General features: G+C 40.2%; 1 protein-coding gene across 1 annotated transcript; it reads left to right on the top strand.

The window, feature by feature from the left end:
- The first annotated feature begins 140 nt into the window (after window positions 1–140).
- On the top strand, window positions 141–17946 carry LOC140236905 (pre-mRNA-splicing factor 38A-like). Its single transcript, XM_072316840.1, has 9 exons — window positions 141–270; window positions 4108–4267; window positions 4715–4836; window positions 5905–6032; window positions 8207–8275; window positions 9055–9164; window positions 10467–10594; window positions 13067–13136; window positions 17810–17946. Exons 1-9 carry the CDS (start codon window positions 141–143, stop codon window positions 17832–17834), a joined length of 942 nt encoding a protein of 313 aa, XP_072172941.1. The 3' UTR covers window positions 17835–17946.
- Window positions 17947–19777: the final 1831 nt, after the last annotated feature.

Raw genomic sequence — 19777 nt, 5'->3', positions numbered from 1 at the left:
TAATTAATATTGATAATATCTTGATGTCAGCTTGATAATAAAATTGAAATGCTGATAACTGCATATAAAATTTTGCTGTAACATTCTGTTTTATGTATACTAAACACGCTTTGCATTGATACCGTGTTTTAGAAGGCAAGATGGCGAATCGCACGGTGAAAGACGCTCGTAGCATAAAGGGTACCAATCCGCAGTATTTGGTGGAGAAAATCACCCGCTCTCGGATTTATGAATCGAGATATTGGAAAGAAGAATGTTTTGCTCTCAGTGGTATGAATCTTTCGTTAAGAGTTGTAGTAACAGTCTCTAAAATGTGTCTTGTAAATATGGTTCGTTCCCAGTTATCGGCATGATCATGATGATCGGTGATCGTGACAGTGTCAGTGTGCACCGCCAGCACTAGCAACGAACGGCGGCGTTGCGTTTCATCAGGGATGTGGGATGTGGTCTTTCTGGTTGGAAGCGGGCGGGCGGGCTTCGCCGCCGCCGCTGAGCAGGAGCGTCGGCTGTTGCTGGCGTGCGTGCGAGGGCGAGGTGGTGTGTTGCGGTCGTTAGTGCGTTGATGAGATCCAGACGCCCCGTCTTTCTAACATTGTTAGTCCTAACTAAGGGCCTACTACATTTTTTTTTTTTTTTTTAAACTAGTATTGTTGTTGGAGTGTGCATGTGTAGAGTGCGGAGTAAATTACTCGCCTAGTATTGACAGCAACGCAACGTTACCCTCCTCTCAACTGCGACTGGAAGGAGAGTTGATCGTATCACCGGATGCTTTTTTTGTCCTTTCTGTAGCTCTGAATTCCGTACTCAGAGGATGAAATTTTGGCCAATATTGACAAAGTCCTGAAAACTACGAATTCGGCTTCAATTCTTGGAAAATAGACTTCAAATATCCTACCCCTCTTCAAAAAGTTGTCTTTTTGGGTCTGTAAAATCGCATTATAATTCCGGAGCGGAGGCAATTTTCGTAATGGAATAATCGTCTTTTGCACCTTGTCCTTACACCAGAATCACAATTTATACCCACAATTCACCATACACGTTCTTACCAAGCGGACGACAAAGAAAAACCATCAAATTATGTGAGGCTCAAATTTCACATTTTATGGTAAAATGTGTAACTTGAACATTTCGGACAGTTCACGCACTAAAATCTTGTGATAAATCGACATCTTCTAAATCCGAGGTAGATGTAAAATGGGAATTTCGTAGCGTTTTTACATTTTTGTGTCGCGTTTTTGCCAATTTTGGTGATTTTGATCCATACAATGTTCTGTGAGCTGAGGCTAGTCTACAAAGTTTCGCGCGTATTCAATGTCATTAGTATGCAAAAATGTGTGCGTCCAGAATTGCCATGCTGCATGCTGTCGGTAATGCACTTGTCAATGTAATGACTCACCCCACTACCCCCGGACATTGGTGCGTCATTTCCTCGTTTGGTCCGTCAAATTTGTGACCCAGGTGTTCGTCATTTTACCAGCTTTGTCCGTCAAATTTTTGACCGAGGGGTGCCTCAAAATCCCATCATTGTCGGTCAAATTTTTGAACGAGGGGTGCGTCATGGTACGTCACTTGGCTATGGAAAACTGCACGCATTTTTGCACGCTACCAGCAGTACCAGATACACATTTTGTCGTACAGACGTAGGTCTACCGGTAGGCGAGTGAAATTACAGTGAGCGCTTTCCCGCGGCAAGTGAAAATCAAAGTCGGGAAGCGTTTTGGAATAAGAGGGAAAAATGCTTGCCAGAATCTGGCAAGCAAATAATTTAGAAGCCACCCTTTCTTCTCACATTTTCCCTCCAACAAACCCATGAAATCATGCATAGATAGGCAATCTCAAACCAGGGACTGTTCAGCGATGTAACAATTTCAACCTTACTGTCGAACACTTAGTGCCTATTGCATATTGCGATGCAACACGTACCAACACACATTGCTATCGAAGAAAGTTCGTTTATATTCCAATAAACAATGTGCGTCTAAATAATGTTCTGTGGTGACAAAGGCGAATTTTTGACAGTAAAAGAAGCGGCAGCAGAAGAAACTGCCTGCCGCATGCCATAACTGCTCGCGGGATAGCCCGACAAGACGCGCGACGCTGTTTAGTACGCACCCGCTGTGCGAATCTCTGCGTACAGCAGCGACTGGGCTCTTTAGACTGAGAACTTTAGTTGCTAGCCAGCATGTATGTACATTTGTACTTACTCCCGATCCTGCATCATGATCATCCCCAGTGGCGTACCATGGGTCAAGACATTGGGGGGGGGGGGGGGGGGCACCTCATGGCAGCAACATCAGAATTGCATAACGTAACAATTAAATGCGAGCGAGCTTGAAAATTTTGACATTTTACAGTCCCAAAACTGCCGTTTGTAGCCATATATGATAATATATGTATGTATGTATGCTTTGGAAATTAAGGGGGTTGCACCGGGCGCAACTGCTGGCAGTCGCTGGCAATAACATCACGAGAATGGCATGACGATTAAATGCGAGCGAGCTTGAAAATTTTGACATTTTACAGTCCCCAAACTGCCGTTTGTAGCTATATTTTTTTCGCTTTGGAAATGAAGGGGAGGGGCGCACCGGGCGCAACTGCTGGCAATTACTTACAGCAACATCAGGAGAATTGCATAACGATTAAATGCGAGCGAGCGAGCTAGAAAATGTTGACATTTTACAGTCCCCAAACTGCCGTTTGTAGCTATATTTTTTTCGCTTTGGAAATTAAGGGGAGGGGACGCACCGGGCGCAACTGCTGGCAATTATTGACAGCAGCATCAGGACAATTGCATAATGTTTAAATGCGAATGAGCGAACCGAGCGAGCGTAATAATTTTGACATTTTACAGTCCCAAAACTCGTTTGTAGCTACATATATATTTTTTTGCTTTGGAGGGAGGGGGCGCCCGGTGCGCCCCTGGATCCGCCACTGGTAGTCAAGGGTGTCGGTTTATGTTCATGATTGGGGGAGGTATGACCAGCGAGGGGGCGTCAAAGTGACCAAGCGGGAGAAGGATGTCCAAAATCTGCACTTTATAGAGAGCATCCCCTAATTTGTTTGTGTTTGTGAATGTGTGTGTTTCATATAGATGGAAAAGTTAGGAAATAGCCAAGGTCAAGTCTTATTATTGGCAATGCAAGGCATTTTAATATAGACTAGTATGTAAAGCAACACTGCAAAATCAATGATCAAGCTTTGATAGCAAATGTGTACAACCTATCAAACATCACGTTGCGCAACATTGCAGCGACTCTTTTTGCCATTCCGATGTTCTGAGTACACTGCGCACATCCTGCTTGTATTCAAAGTGCCAACCAGGAATCACACTGAATCACAATCTTTTGTCGTCTCCGGGCTTTTTGAACAATGTTTCACTATAATACCTCTTTAATTATATGGTTAAAAGAAATCTTAGAAAAATATATCTTTTTTCTTGATCATCCTTTCATGTCGATTTCAAAAGCAGTTTACTAACCCTTGAATTACCATTTTGGTAGGGTTTTGTTTTCTTTTTTTCTTCTTTTTTTCTCTTTTTTTTTACCAGCGGATGGGGGGGGGGGGGCATGTGCCCCCCATGCCCCCCCCCCCCCGTAGTTACGCCACTGATCATCCCCGATGCCAATGGATCCTGTAGCTGTAGGCTGACAGTGCTGTTGGCTTTATGATTATTGAAACCTACGCCTGTAAGTGTATAAAAAAAAATGGTGGTCAGACTACCAGCCACTAGGGCCACTGTATCAGTCTAGCTAGGCTGACGTGACTTGACCGAAAGATTGGTCTGTATCTTGTCATTGGGGATATGTTCTGTGAAGACTACATCTGGCTTCATGGAATCCTGTCCTGAATAATATGGAGGAGGGCCGTAAAGATAAAAGTAAAAGAAAAAAAAGATAAAAAACTCCTCTGGTCAGAAAGATTTTTCTGTTTAGACATGACAGGCTCAGTGAATTTTTTAGGCCAAGTGAAAAAAAGAGTAAATTTACATCTAGTTTCTTGTCTGGATTTTTGGAGAGAGGTGATGCGGGAGGTCCTTCACTATTTGATATAATTTTTACTTAAAAAAAAAAAAATGACATGCAGCTATCTCTATTTTGCATTTCACAGCCGAGTTACTGGTAGACAAAGCCATGGAGCTGCGTTACGTTGGTGGAACTTATGGCGGGAACATCAAACCCTCTCCATTCCTCTGCCTTCTCCTGAAGATGCTGCAGATCCAACCTGAGAAAGACATCATTATAGAGTTCATCAAGAATGAGGACTTCAAGTAAGTCAACTTATACCTCTCTGCTTGGTATTAAAGGAGTCTTTGTAGTAATGTTTTGTTGTATATATCTTTTTTTTTTTTTTTTTTATCTGCAACTGAAGATGTGTGCAAACTTTGCTCTGTTCAACTTTAAATCAAAATTCCATTCCATTTCCAGTTAGACTTCAGATGTAAGTAATAGAAAGGAATCAAATAAATTGCCGGAAGCTGAAAATTGTTTTTAGAAATTATGGATAATGAATTAATCGGTGTACTGGTGTTATGGAAGAAATAGCGTGAATGAATGGAAATTAATACATACAATACCACTGGAGTTTCTCTATTCATAGGACAAAAAAAAAAGTGTCAAAAATATCAGAAGTTTAAGATGCTTTATGAAACCTGTTTGCTTTTTTTTTTTTTCAGTTCCTCCATTTCATTTGCGTTCATGTTTGTTTGGTTTGTCAGATATGTCCGCTGCCTTGGAGCCACGTACATGAGGCTGATAGGGGATAGCCTAGATGTATACAAGTACCTGGAGCCACTATACAATGACTACAGGAAAGTCAGAAGACAGGATAAGGAAGGAGGTAAGCTCAGTGAAGTTGAAATGAATACTAGAAAAGCACTCAGAGAGCACAGACCTCCACCAAGCCAGCAAATCACTTCACCCCTACATGCATGCAATTTCCCCAAATGGAATGAATTGCATTGCGCCTGGCCCGAACAGGGCACAGGCTTTTTAGTGCGTGTATGAAACCTCCAGTACGCACAGCTTGAACCCCAAGTTTGTTGACCTTATATGCCAAAAGATGAAAAAATCTTTCAAAAATCCATGAAAATTCCCGGATCACTACCAAAGTTGAATGAGGTATTCCTTGTGTCAATGTTGACTTTTTATGCAAGTTTCATTTTAATCCGTACACAACTTTTTGAGTTATTTTGCAAACAGACAAACCAATGCTGATGATCACTTAACCTCCCAGTTCCTTGGTGGAAGTAATAATATTAGGATGTGCTGGAATTACAGTAGAGCACAAATCTTGTATGATGTTATTAAGCAATGAAGAACATGTGTTATCTGGTGTGGTGTTCATCATGTTGTTTGTTTGTTTGTTTGTTTGTTTACAGTATTTCCTTCTGTAGATAATGATGCACTCATAACACAGCGCTGCCAAAATATCCCTATTTCTGCCAGAGGTTTTCTGAAAAATTTTGTGTCTTTTCCACATCCTGATAAAGAAAAATCGAGTCCTTCCTGATTTGGGGATTGGACTTACAATGTATTGAGAATTTATGTCACACCAAGGCCCTGTTGTATGAAGAGTTAGAATTGATTATATAGTTGATTTCTATCGTAAGTCTATGGCAGCCTGTGTGATAAGGAAATTTATAATCAATTCTTTAGATGAAATGAGGCCAAGATCTAACACCAAAGTGAAGACATCACAAAATGTGTGTTTGGGGAAAACAATAGTGTGTCTAGCCAAAGAGCTTCTTGAAAAGTGTCTTGTGATGGTGACATTGTTGGGCAATCAGTAGATGCTTCCAAAACAAAACAAAACCAAAGTTCTTATCATTTTTATTGCTTCATTTACAAACATTTCCATCCCTTTATCTTGCTCTATCTCTGTGTATCTGATTCCTGCGCGGCCTAGCATTTTATCTGTCCCATGTCGACGAATTCATCGACGAGCTGCTCCATGAGGAACGGGTCTGTGACATCATCTTGCCTCGTGTGCAGAAGAGACATGTCCTGGAGGAAACGGAACAGCTGGAACCTCGGGTGAGAGGATGCATTTACTGTAATTCTTTGATGGGAAGAAAGGCTGTTAATAGCCCTTGGCCAAGCTTTGTCATTGACCAGCTTGTACAGTTTTTATGCCTCCGCCACGAAGTGGTGCCGGAGGCATTATGTTTTCGGGTTGTCCGTCCGTCCTTCCGTCCGTCCTTCTGTCCGTCAGTCCGTCCTTCCGTCCGTCCGTCCTTCCGTCCGTCCGTAATGAATTTTGTGGACAAGGTAACTATCAAAACCTGTTGAGGTATCCTAATGAAACTTGGCATGTATGTGTATTAGGGGGTGAAGTTGTGCCTATCAACTTTTGGGTGCACATGCTCAAGGTCAAAGGTCAAAAGGTCAAGGTCAAATACATAAAATTTCACTATTTCCACCATATCTATTGAATGCCTGAAGATATTTTCTTGAAACTTAGTGTATACATGTATTACCCAATTAAGATTCTCTGGTGAAAGTTTGGGTCATGAGGTAAAAGGTCAGGGTCAAATACATTAAATTTCACTATTTCCACCATATCTATTGAATGCCTGAAGATATTTTCTTGAAACTTAGTGTATACATGTATTACCCAATTAAGATTCTCTGGTGAAAGTTTGGGTCATGAGGTCAAAGGTCAAAAGGTCAGGGTCAAATACATTAAATTTCACTATTTCCACCATATCTATTGAATGCCTGAAGATATTTTCTTGGAACTAGTGTATACATGTATTACCCAATTAAGATTCTCTGGTGCAAAGTTTGGGTCATGAGGTCAAAGGTCAAAAGGTCAAGTAGAAATATGAAAACTTCTTTTTTTTCTCTGTACCATGGAAAATTGTTCAAGTTATCTTCATGGAACATAGTATATACATGTACTGACTGGAAGTGATTATCTAGAGAATGTAGGGTTCATGGGGTCAAAGGTCAGGAGTCAAAGGTCAAGTGCAAGACTTCAAAATTTTACTATTACCCTCATATTTATGCAATGCCAGCAGGGTTATTTTTTTACACTTGGTGTATGCATGTGTAACCTAATAGAAATTCTCTGGAAAGTTTTTTTTTTCTCTTTTTGCCTCAAAGGTCAAAAGGTCAAAGATCAATTGAAAGTGCTGAACTAACTTTTTCCTCCATATCTCAGAAGTGGCTCAAGTTACCTTGAAACTTAGTACATATTATGCATGTTCTACCTGAAAGTAATTATCTCATGAATTTTGGGGTCAAGGGCCAGATGAAAAAGGTAACAATTTACTATTTAATTCAGAAATTGCACTTTTTCTCCACACCTGTACCTTGAAAATTACTCAATGCCTAAATGTATGAATGGTTCAAAGTCAAGTTAAAGTCCTTAAATCCCTAGATACATGCTCTCCTATTCATCCAATTAAACCTACGTCAAGGAAGGTGAACATTCAACACATTTGTGACAAACTTGTCATTCCAATATTTTGCCAATTTTGTGAAAATGTAATCACACAGTGTCCACATGTACTATCTAGACCTATTGGGAAAATCATGCATTATGGCGGAGGCATACCAGTCGCCAAAGCGACATTTCTAGTTTCATCATGATTGACAAAAGCCGGAATAATGTTTGATATTGACACGGTCCATGTTTGGCATATCCCTTAGGTTATCCACTGTAGTTTGCCATGTCTTCTGTCAATTATAGTAATAACATGGAAACATGAAAGTTATGCTCAGTGTAGGGGAAGGTGCATCTCAATGTCTTATGTTAATCACATCATTACCTTAGCAGCTATTGACAGATGATGTAGTCAGCAAAATCTTGGTTTTGAAATTTTGAGGGGATGTATCCAAATAATCTTTGATAAGAAAAAAAAAAATGTTGAAAACTTATTTCAGAATGTATGACACATTTCAACTATCTTTTGGCAAGATAAGGGATAATCAGGGTATTATAAATCAACACAAGTCAACATGCATTTGCATTGCATAGGTTCTTTATGTTGATTCCCGTTTGTTTTCCCCTATCACCATCCTTTGTCTTTCATCTCTATGGTCCATTTGGAATCTTTGTATCCCTTTGAAAGAAACACAATAATTGAGGAGAGAGATTAATGCTTCACACGACAAACATAGAGAGAATTCAGTCTTAAAGCAGACATTGAATGTTTTTAATCCCTGACAAATCTCTTCTTTTTTTCTTTTTTTTCTCCCCCAAGGTGAGTCCCCTGGAGGAAGACTTGGATGACATGGAGGAGGAGTCAAGTGAAGGCGAGATGGAAATGCCAGTAAGTTGTCATGGTAACATCGCTATCCCTTTTCCCCATCAGTGGAAACAACATTGTTTGAAGAAGAAGAATGGGCAATAAAGGGTGAATCAGTACATGTTCCAAGACACATAAATTCAAAGCTATTTTTCTACAAAGTAGCATTCCTTGAGTTGGGGTACGTTTATCCCTTATTTTGCTCAATTTGGAATATCTGATACCAGTGAGTTATAAATGTTTTTAAAGGGGATAGCTAGTAACTGATCAGTGGGAATCAGTGGGAATGCTGGGGGATGATTGTTCCAATCCTTGTGGGATTCATTTAAGAGTACATTATATATCTATTGTTGTGTGAAAATGATTTGCTTCAGAAGGGTCTCCTATTCAAGTAATGTGCAGTTCAATGTTTCCAGGTTAGCATGCCTGTACAGTGTCGAGCGATCGTTAACGGCCCCGTTAACGATCATCCCAAGATGATTGTCCCCAAACAATCATCCCCAGCATTCCCACTGATTCCCACTGATCAGTTACTAGCCATCCCCTTTAAATTTTCAAATCCATCTTGAATTGAAAGTTCATATCCAGTACCCTCTTACCCGTTGAGGACGAGTCCCAATTATACTCGGGCTGGTGTTTATGGTAAATGCGTGTTTTAGCAGAATCAGTCCATCCCCAATGGATTAAATGCAAGACCTCACATACAACAATAGAGGCTGATTACTCTCCTGTTGATCATAAAATCTGTTGGCTCCCCAGTTGCACTTATCGCTCTTACCCTTTCATAATTTTCCACATTTTAGGATATTCAAAGATCCCCGGAGCGACACAGAGGCTCATATCACGACTATGACAGACCACGCAGGAGTCCTTCTCCTCGCTACAGAAGGAGTAGAAGCAGATCACCCAGAAGGTATGGACTGCCATCAATGGTTTTTGCGACCAAAAAAAAAATCACCTGCATCAAGTCTTCCTTTCTTTCCATGTTTTGTTTAGGGATCGTGTTAAGAATATTTGCATTTTGTTATGTTATTTTTTTTTTAATCTTTTATAATTCATTTAAACAGTCATAGAATCTGTTGATTAAGGTTTCTTGCTAATTATTTCAGTCTTGTCATGTTCGTCCCAAACGATTTGTGTAAAGTGTTGAAGGTTAGAGAGAAGTGGTACTACTCATGCAAGCTATGATGGAATCTGTGAACAGTCTAAGTTTCAAGTCATAATCAGCCATATGAGATGTGCAGTAGTTGGCAGTGTAATCTCTTAAGAGGAAGTGCGCCCTCTAGCTTTGTGAAGAAAATAGTCTGTATTGAAATAAATGGCAGTGAATATTATATGAATATAAATCAACACAGTGTTTGAAATAAGTAATGAAAAAAAAAATGTTTTGGAAAATGAAATAGAAATATGGCAATCTCATCTTAGTCTTTTGTTCGGACAAGCTTGTCTTAGCCTCAGAACATGACATGGCAAATCTTTGGTTCTGTAATTCATTTCCAAAGCCAGTTGCTTCAGAGAGCTTTGTGAGGATTGATATTAACTTGAAGTGAATTTCCCATGTCATAGTAAACTAAGTCTGTCATGTTGAAGTCTGGCTTTGACAAGTTACGTGGGATCAAAAGCCAACAAATTACACTTTTCATTAAAAAAAAAAAAAGAACCAAAAAAGGAAAGCTCAATGAATGGCTTCGACTCCATAAGACTGGTAGTCATAGTGGATAAACGCAGAGAAACAATGTCATTCAAAATACAAAGGCAGTCACCAGTGTGATGGTTGGCATTAAAAGTGATAATTACCCTGCCACAGTTATTGCAGAATTCTTTTTTTATGCCTCCGCCCAAAGGGTGCCAGAGGCATTATTTTTTCCTGTTTATGTAAATCCCCCCCCCCCCCCCCCCATGGTTCTATTACAAAAGTCTAATGCTCGATGCCAGGGGTCGCACTTAACTTCTTTTTTTTTTTTTACTCGCCAGGCGGACTACTTAGAATCAATTTTGACACTGAAACAATATTTTGGCTGGCCAGACGGACTAGTAACTTCAGAATTTTTCGATTTTTAGCTAGTCCGACGTGATTTCGGGTGGCCAATGGCCAGCGGACCATTGCCAATTTCGAACCCTGGATGCATGCCAAATGTCAAATGAACACAAATTTAGAAATCTGCGTCATATTCCATGGCTAAGTTTTGATGTTGTACCCCCCCCCCCCCTGCAGGAGAAGAAGTCCGTCCCCTAGGAGACGGAGTCCATCACCGAGGAGAGAGAGGAGGAGGAGCCGCAGCCCCAGGAGGGACAGAGCCAGGAGCAGGTCCAGGGAGAGGGATCGTAGACACCGCTCTCCAGGTAGGCCTCCAAGATCTTTAATGTTACATTATACAAATAGGGAATGGTCACGAGTGCGATGGTACAAGATTTCGCAGGAGGTGAAAGATAGAGGCGCTCTATTCAACGAGGCGAATAGTGCGCCTCATCTTTCACAGAGTGCGAAATCTTGTTCCATTGCGCAAGTAAAGACCACACACTATTTGTTTTATACAACACCTCGAACGTCAACAGATGTGGTCCACACAGATTCTTGAATTTAGCACAGAAATGGCAGCTATTTTCCGTTAAAGGCAAATGAGTAGCTGCACAGTCACAGTCACCGTGTACATACGTGTGCAAAGTCAATCCCTTGAAGTTCGTTTACAAAAAAGAGTGACAAAATTATGTGCTTGTAAGCTGGCTTGTGATTGTTGAGTGTGCATGGCAAATGTTTGTTTATTGTGACATCAGAGCCATGCGATGGCACAAAAACTTGGAGTCAATCTTGAGTTGAACACGGGAGTCAATGGAAATGGGTGACGTCAGCCATGCGCTATCCATTTTTGTTCAAACAAAATTGCACGACTGGCAGCCACAGCATGCGATGGAACATTTAACTAAATGTCACGTGATGGGCAATCGGATAGCTACATTCTAATTATGTGTTGTATAAAATCTAATGCCCCTTTCAGAAATGCATCCCTCAATCATCGGCAGAAAAATAATAATGCGGACGGTTGTATGAAAATTGCTTTCCCAAAGGCTGAATATGATTCACACTAAATTTGCGAGCACTGGGGGTATAGAGGGCTTAGAAGAGATGGATAATCATCACAGTCACTGCCCCTGTGGTGATATTATGCTTCCATGTGCAAGAGAAAGGTGACTTTTTGACTGCACTGTGTGGTGCGATCAAAAGGTCACAAACTCCAAAGTTTGCTTTCAATACGGATATCATGTGAATAATTGCAGCATCAGGAAAGTGTGGATTTCTCTGGCTGGTTCAATTTTACAACCATGATATATTTTAAATATTATCTGCATTATCTGCATAATTAAGTTTATGAAATAGATGTATGGTATAAATGTCAGAGTTGCTTCTTGTGCAAAAGTCTTGGAGCCCATATGTTATTATCATAACATATTGCCAGGTGCCCATTTTTATATTTGAGCTGACAAGGGCATCTTGGGAAGGAAAAAGAAATCCTAGTGACCCATCAAGACCCAGAAATCACATGTCAGTAGTGTAAGCCCTTTTTCTTACTCAAATATGAGTGTTTGTTTCAATTACAGGTGTTTCAAATGCCTGTTAATTGCAAGATTTATGAAGGATTTTTCAATGTGAAGCATAGATTTAAGAAGATTGAGTTCCTGTTTCTTTTTCAAATAGTAGAAACTTAAATAAGAGTCTTTCTGATTTTGTGCTGATTCGGAATCAACAATTTTACCAGTCCCAGCTTACCTTCTTTTCTTTTCTTTTTTAAATGTATATAAGATGTGCCTAGAAATTCGGAGGTGCTAACTTAGTGATTACAAGATGATGATCTTTGCAGCAAAATTCCCCAGGATTGAATGGCTGGATATTAAAGAACATATTCATTGGCCTGGAATTGAATGCAGGACCCCATACAGTATGCTCAAGTACAGAGTCTTATTTACCAGGTACCAGTGGACCCAGTAATGACTAGTGGTAGACTCTTATACTTTTGAGCTCAACCAACTCATGACCATTTTCCAGACAACTACCCTTCTCCCCCTCCAGACAATTACCCCCAGACAACTATCCCCAGGCCAATTACCCCTAGGGATAATTATCCCTAAGGACAATTGACAATTACCTACATCCCCCCCCCCCCCCCCAACGCGATAAATGGTCCACTGGAGTACATACTTGCCATAGGAGTAATTGTTGTGGAGGTAGCTGGGGCCATTCAGTAGTGTTTGGAGGGTAATTGTCTTAGCATCGTCAGAAACTCCACCTCAAAGTGTCATTTACATTGTGTTCAAGTAGGTGTGCTGATGGTAATGATGGAGACGGGACATTTGCTCCAGCGACAATTACCTCAGTCTTCTTTTCTCCAAGGGATATATTAAATAGGGTTAGGGTTGTGATAGGGTTTTAGGTTTAGTTTGATGTGAGGATTAGGATTAGGGTTAGGGTTATGTTTGTGGGTAGGCTTTATGTTTGGCTTTCAGCGTGCAGATATTTCATGGGAGCAATTGTCGCAGGAGCAAATGTCATGGAACAGGTAATGATTGTCACGGCATAGACTCCTATCCAGGTGTTTTGATGGGACTAGACATGGTTGCAAGCCAATGTAATCAGTTCATAAACATGTGGTCAAGTAGAATTGAAATCCATCGTGCTTGTTATGTGCTGATACCAGTGTATGATTTCAGTAGCTGGTTACCTTCCTTGACCTGCAACCTGTGTACCACCAGTGAGTGATATGTTTTTTGCCAGTATCGGTCAGTATTTCATAAACGAGCTTTCTCTTCTCTCCTCCTCAGGACGCAACTATCACCATGACAGAGATGACCGCCACCATCACAGACACAGATCTGTCTCGCCGGACGACAGGTGAGTCCCAGCTGCAACAACTGTCACTCCAGAACCCTGTTTCATAAGGCTGTTTGTAAAGTTGTACACAACTTTAATGAACAACTTGAATATGGCAAGCGAAGTGGGTTCCTTATTGTTGTTAATTTCAATAGCTAAAGTTGAAATTTTCAGATGATCATGATTAATCTTTCATTTTAGAACATGTTTTTAGTTGAAAGTGATTTTTGCCAGTGTAGATGAAATATTGACGTACAGTCGTACTTTGTTAAAATGCAAGGGGGAAAAAAAAAAATGGGCACACATATTGGCACTTCATATTCCGGTCATTCATAAAGTCATGCGTAACTTTTCAAACAGCTCTTTAATATGAAACAGGGCCTATTGGCATGTACAAAATATAGTTGCTGACCACTACCGTTCTGCTGCCAGTGTTTCATGGGCATGGATATACATCACATCACTTTCTAACTAGGCAGACTAACAAGGTAGCAAGTCAGTGGGATAAGATGCTCAGTTATAAAACGAGTTAAAGAATGTAGCCAATGAGAAGTGTTGCAATGAGTTGTGTGCTCTACTTATTATTTTGCTGATGCACAGGAGTGCAAAAAGTGAACACCAAAAAAGCGTATTTGTACTGCATGCATCCTGTGGCAGGTTACCGATTGCTCTGTGCAGCTATATATGTGACCCTGCATCACAAAACAAACAAAAAGTCGCCAGATGTTGATTTTTAGGTGAGGTCAGATTCTGAAAGAGCAAACTTTGAGCTTTAAAGTGGTTTCTAACTCAATTTAAATGGAATCTCATAACCTATCTAAATAATGGAAAGAAAGCACACACTTTGTAAAAGTGTGTATTGAGGAAAGTGGCCCTGAAGTATAGGTCTATTCCAGCACTTAATCAGACCATGACCCTTGATTGTGTGCAATGAATGGGACAAAAAAAGAGAATGTAAAACTTCACAACAACAACAACAATGGAGCTGAATTACTATTACAAAAAAAAAAAAAAGTTTTCTATTAAAAAACTGCAGAGAACACGTCATCTGCACGACCTGTTGCAGACCAGCCCCATTGTATTGTAATGCAAAGATTTACTAGCTGATGTCATAGACCCATATTATAAAACAAATAATGCACAGATTTAATTCCATGATATTACTAGAGATAGCACATTCTATATTAGCTTTATGTATCCCCATCTCAATCATATGGCTAGCTAGAGTGTAAGAAGTGGTGAAGAACCTCAACATTTTGTACATATCATTTGTTGGAGGAACCACTATCTTTCTAACAACCTTTATAGCATATATTATATGATTATCCAGAGGAATCCACTAATTCTTATATTACACAGCCAAAAAAAAAAAAAAAAAATCAATGAGGTGAACATATTCAAAGAGTGCCAATGATTAGTCCAGAGAGAGCCATTTTGTGGAAAGTTGTGTGAAATGTCTGCATGATCCAACAAGACAGATTCTGAGAAGAGAATACTTGATGAGGTCAAGTATGTAAATCAGGTATGATTCTCATTGTAAACCAAATATTGTCTAGTCTCGCTATAAAGTATGATCTCCCTGTAATTCTATGTAAAGAGAGGGATTAAAAAAAACACCCCAAAACCCCCACATGTACAAAGACAGGCAAAGGAGTCTCACCTTCTTAACCTGTTCCTCCCACAATTCTCTGAGAGCGTATCAAGGCAATTACCCCCCCCCCCCCCCCCCAGGCTGAATACTAGTTTAGTGATAAGGTGAAAGTAAAGATTAGAGTTAGGGTTAGGATATAGAGTTTGGTTTAGGATTAGGTTCAGGATTAAGGTCAGGGGAAGGGTTGGGGGTAATCGCCCAGGGGGTAATTGCCCTAGACCCTCTGAGAGCCTTCAATGCCCCCAAACGAGATTCTTTTTGCCCATCAACAGAGAACAAACAGATTGGTATATCAGCCTATGCGAAAGCAGTCAAGCATTGCATGTATCTCTTTTCACAGTCAACTGCATGTGCCATCAAACAGTGCAAAATATCAATGGGACGTGAGGTATGAATAGAGCGTGCGCTGATGGGCTCACAAATTCTTTTGTTATTCTCTATAAGAACACCCCAATTGGGTCGGCAAAAGTCAAAATGTAGTGAGCTCAGCCTTGATGGCTGTGTATGTCTTCATACAAGTCTTATAGCAAAACAAGCATACTACTGCATTGGAAAAGAGTAAATTTTGTGTAGACCAAGAACTCACACAATTTTGATACACAAAAGAACAGATACTGATAGAAGTAATTTTTCTTGCCAGAATAACACATACAACCTTGAATGTAGGCCAAGAATGTTGACACTCTTGTCTACATTTTGGGAAACTGGTATACCAGGTTCTCATATATGAGTTGATGCCACGGGAGCTTGGTTACAAGGTTCCCATAAGGAATGGGTTAACTCTTCGTGTGCCAAAGTTTAAGCCCCCTGTGTGCCACATTATTCTGAAACCGTAACGCATGAACACTTTCCTAAAACATTCTGTTTTTCACAGCCGTAGTATCTTTTGAAACTATCTGTAATAGTGTTTATGTTAAGAGTGTTTAAGTGTTTATTCTAGAAATGCAGTAAAGCAAAGTTGTGGGGGAAAAAAATACAACTTTTGCTATTTTATGAAAAGCTATGATGCTTTTAATGCACTGGAATACTGTGATTTATCAGTCGGTTTGTACGCAGTTGTGCTCTTAGCAAAGTTGGCAAACTGTCGGCCGAGTCAGGCATGTTATGGGGAGGGGGGGCTATCACTGTTTAATACTCTAGACCTTGCTCATCATAAAGGGAGTGTGATGTGTTTTTGGGGTGTGTTATGTTTGTGTGGATTAAAGTTCAGTGCACATGTGTTGTAGGGATCAGTGTCAAGGCAGCATGCTGTATTCAAAGGTTAAGGCAGTGCATAGTAAGCATGCTACCTCACACCTATTGGCTGGCCATGAAGATCTCCCTTGTAACTCACTGTAACCTCTGTGGTTAGAGTTTGTGGTTTGTGACTCAGCCAGAGCTATAATGGAGCATGTTACTTGTAATTTGCTCACAATGATTAGCGCTGCAGTGAATGATGACAGGGGGAGGGGGAGAGGAGAGTGGCGTGTCATGCACAGAAAGTGTGTGTGTGTGTGTGGGGGGGGGGGGGGGTAGTATGTCATGTCTGATCCCCCCCCCCCCCATATACCAATGTTCTTCTACCTCTAATTTTTAGCTCACCCGAGTCAATGGAGCAAGTGAGCTACTGCAGTTACTCTTTGTCCATCTGACATTGCACATTTTCCATAGTCTGTCTGTTTGTTTGTTGTTTTTTTTTAATTCAAATGTCTTTATAAGATCCATTGTTCAATTTTAACTTGGGAAGAATCATTGCTAGGAGTAAGGCACACAAGGTTTTACGAAGATGGTTCAGACTGTGTCCTCCATGAGGGCCAAGGGACAAGAGCCAAAAAAGGCCATAACTGGAGATTTCAAAAGCCTCCCCACATAATCCAGGAAGTGATTCAACCCAGTCATATTGCATTTTTGTACCCTGAATAGTGATAGTTTTGATTAAAATGGAAGCCCAATCAGGTGTTCTTCTTTTTGCATAATAGTGACCACAATCAACTACATTAACGGGGGTAATAAGTCATAGCAAAGTCCAATCCTCCTAATGCTGAATCTAAATGCCCTTTTATGATTTTCTTCATAGTGCGTTCTGATCGGATTAGGAAAAATTATCCTTAGGGGTAGGGAGTGTCATTATTGACAAGATACTGTTCACCATTGTGGCCTGGGAGCAGGCTTCTGAGGGCCATTCCACTCCAAATTTCAATCATTATTCTACCCAGTAAAACTGGTGCTTTGTATTCAGATCATGGAAAGAGCTCTAAATTCTACACAATTAGACATCACAGCTATACATGTACTCTTTTAATCCTCCATATAAGATACCGAATATTTGTGGATGCAGGGCACGCTCACAGCCAATTTTGATTTAAACACAGCAAATGTGTACCTACAGTATACGATGGTGTGCGTGAGGTTATGCCATACCATGTGTGCTCTATGAATGTGATAACAATGGAAATAAAAGGTGTGTGTGTTTAGGCAGGTGTGTGGTGATTTTCTGCTGCTCCTGGTTCCGCTGTGTCTGCTGATTTGGCGACCAGATGTCATTGATGTGGAAGCCATTGTTTTGTGGTATGATTTCTGTTGGTTATCGTGATGATAAAAAAAATGAAAATAAAAAGAAAGAGAACAACGAATCATTTGAAGGGATGTGGGATATGTTTGTTTTTGTTTTAATTTGTACTATGTTTGATGCATTCTTTAATTTCTTTTTTTGCATTGATTATATTTTTTACCATTTTGACGTGGATATCTACCTTGACCAGTGACAGCCATAGAAGTTTGAATAAATCCACTGCTGTCCTTTATTTTTTGTGGATATTTTCATCTTTGTGCGTGCATAAGGGGCGTTTCCATGTATGCTGAATTCAAACTCAGTCTGCTGCTATTTTCTTGTTGCCTAGATGCACGGACTCTGTCGCTATTTTCTTAGCAACAGTTAAAGATTGTATACATAGCTTAGGGATAGGCTTGTCGTATGATGGGTATACTGCATCCTGTTGTGTTTGGTTCTTTTTTTTTTTGGTTCAGTTTCAAATGTTGTCCTGTCCTTCCTCCTTCCATGCAGACACCGGAGATCTCACAGGAAGTGATCAGAAGGGGCCGGTAGAAGCCCTCCAGGAGTGGGTCAGGGGTCGATCGTTTTGTCAGACCTCGGACTTTTGTAGCAAGGAGAGAGGAGCAGGCAGGAAGGAAGGAAGACAGTCGATCGGTGCTGGCGTATCAAGACTATCATAGTAGCCTTCGCAGGAATGCTCCTACAATTTCCTCTTTCCCCCCCCCCTTTTTTGTGTGTCTGTGTCTGTGTTTATCGACATGTCTCGAGCAAGGCTGGACAATCTTTACACACAACCTTGGCTCTGTATCTCTTCGTGGAGCAAACCGTAACATCTTATCCAAGGCCATGTACTCCAGAAGCAGAGAAGGAGGTCGCTGGTGGGAATTCAAGTTTTCAGGCAAATGTTTGAATTCAGGCTCTTCTGAATTAATTTCCAGGCCCTTCTGTGTGTACAAAAACTCGCTTTGTAGATGGATTTCTAGGAACTACGAATTTTCATGTTGAAATAGGGTTATATGAACCCAGGGATGTGGTACTTCAATTTTAGTTTTTCTACTAACAAGCCAGCAGTTTTGTAGAGATGGACGCTCTTCTCCTATACAAAATGGTTGATTTATTGATGCCTTGTGTCTTCATGGGGCTTAGCATCCAGGTTGCAGGCCGCCAACATCCCTCATATTCTTTACTGAACTCCCTTAACCCCATAGGTACTGGGGGTATATTTTTGCAGAAATTAGTGTCTTGTCATTAATATTTCACCTCTCAATTATGCAACCTTTTCTTCTACTGGAGAATGATGAGAGTATGAAATTACTTGAACTTTTGAGAATCAGAGCAAAATCAGAAAGGGAATTTTGCAAGTATTTGCCAATTTAAAGACAGAATGAGGAACTTTAAGCCGTAAAAATGCACTGGCAACTTGAGAAAACCACTTCTAGATTTTAAAGGCAGTTCAGAAGTTGTGTACATTGTGCAACCGAAACAACCAGTTATAAGTGATCAGAGAGAGGGCTGAAATGAAAGTGATATTTTTTTTTTTATTCTGCCTTTACTGTGAAAATGCTAAAAAAAAAAAAAAAAAACCCAGAGGATTAAATGTTGTAATGATAAGAATGAGCACCAAGCCACAGAAATGTAGTTCTGAAACTTGATAACTTCATAGAGAACTTCAAGTGTCTAGTGAGAGGAGCAAAAGTTTAAAACAAAGTCCGACATATGACATTGACTAACTCGTGGTAAATTACCTGTACATAAAATATGTCACCAAGTTTTTTGCTATTATAAATCTGATTTGGTTGGCTCATTGACCTTTTTTCTTTTTTCTTTTTCCTTTTTCTTCTTTTCAAAATGGGTTCGCTCATACCATTTTTGCTGGTAAAAATTTTCATGAATAAGAACTTAAACAGCAGCTCTGGATTACATTTCAAGCCACATCCTGGTTTCAGACACAGACTAATGCAAGGTAATCCCTGGCTTTCCTTCTATTTTTCTTTGAGTGCCTTCGACACCAAAAAAAAAAAAAAGAAAAATGGCCTGTAGGGAGGGAGTGTGTGTGTGCCATAGCCATCACGCAATGAATTGTTAAAGCAGCTTTCACACTGTACAGGGGAAATGAGCAACTTGTGGTTAGTCTCTTCTGAGACTGTCCAGATGTTTTGTGAAAGGAGGCTGCTGTTGCTCTCCCCAAGAAATTGCCTGTGCTCATGTAATATTACATAATGATCACGCTGAGGCTGCATGATAAATTTACTATACAGATACAGCTTCAATGTCAAGCCACAGTAATTCTAATTCACTCAATTACCTGAAAGGGATGGTATCGTATTGGTTGAGTAGGGAATTCAGCTTCTTACTTTTTGCAAGATACTTAGAAACCACTTTATGAAATGCTAAAAAGCCTACAATTCTAAGAGGAGTTCAAAGTTTATTTGATGAAAGTCGGCTTTGAAATGGGCGAGATATCAAAAAACAAAGTAA

Source organism: Diadema setosum, chromosome 13 (genome assembly GCF_964275005.1).
Source record: "Diadema setosum chromosome 13, eeDiaSeto1, whole genome shotgun sequence".
Lineage (NCBI taxonomy): Eukaryota > Metazoa > Echinodermata > Echinoidea > Diadematoida > Diadematidae > Diadema > Diadema setosum.
The sequence above is the reverse complement of the archived record's forward strand: the minus strand, read 5'-3'. Positions and strand labels throughout refer to the sequence as shown.

Excerpts from the sequence above, each read along its gene's own strand:
- LOC140236905 (XM_072316840.1), top strand. The coding sequence starts at position 141 with ATGGCGAATCGCACGGTGAAAGACGCTCGTAGCATAAAGGGTACCAAT. Across the intron at positions 6,033-8,206 it reads CGGAACAGCTGGAACCTCGG|GTGAGTCCCCTGGAGGAAGA; the intron begins GTGAGAGGATGC and ends TTCTCCCCCAAG. Across the intron at positions 13,137-17,809 it reads TCTGTCTCGCCGGACGACAG|ACACCGGAGATCTCACAGGA; the intron begins GTGAGTCCCAGC and ends CCTTCCATGCAG.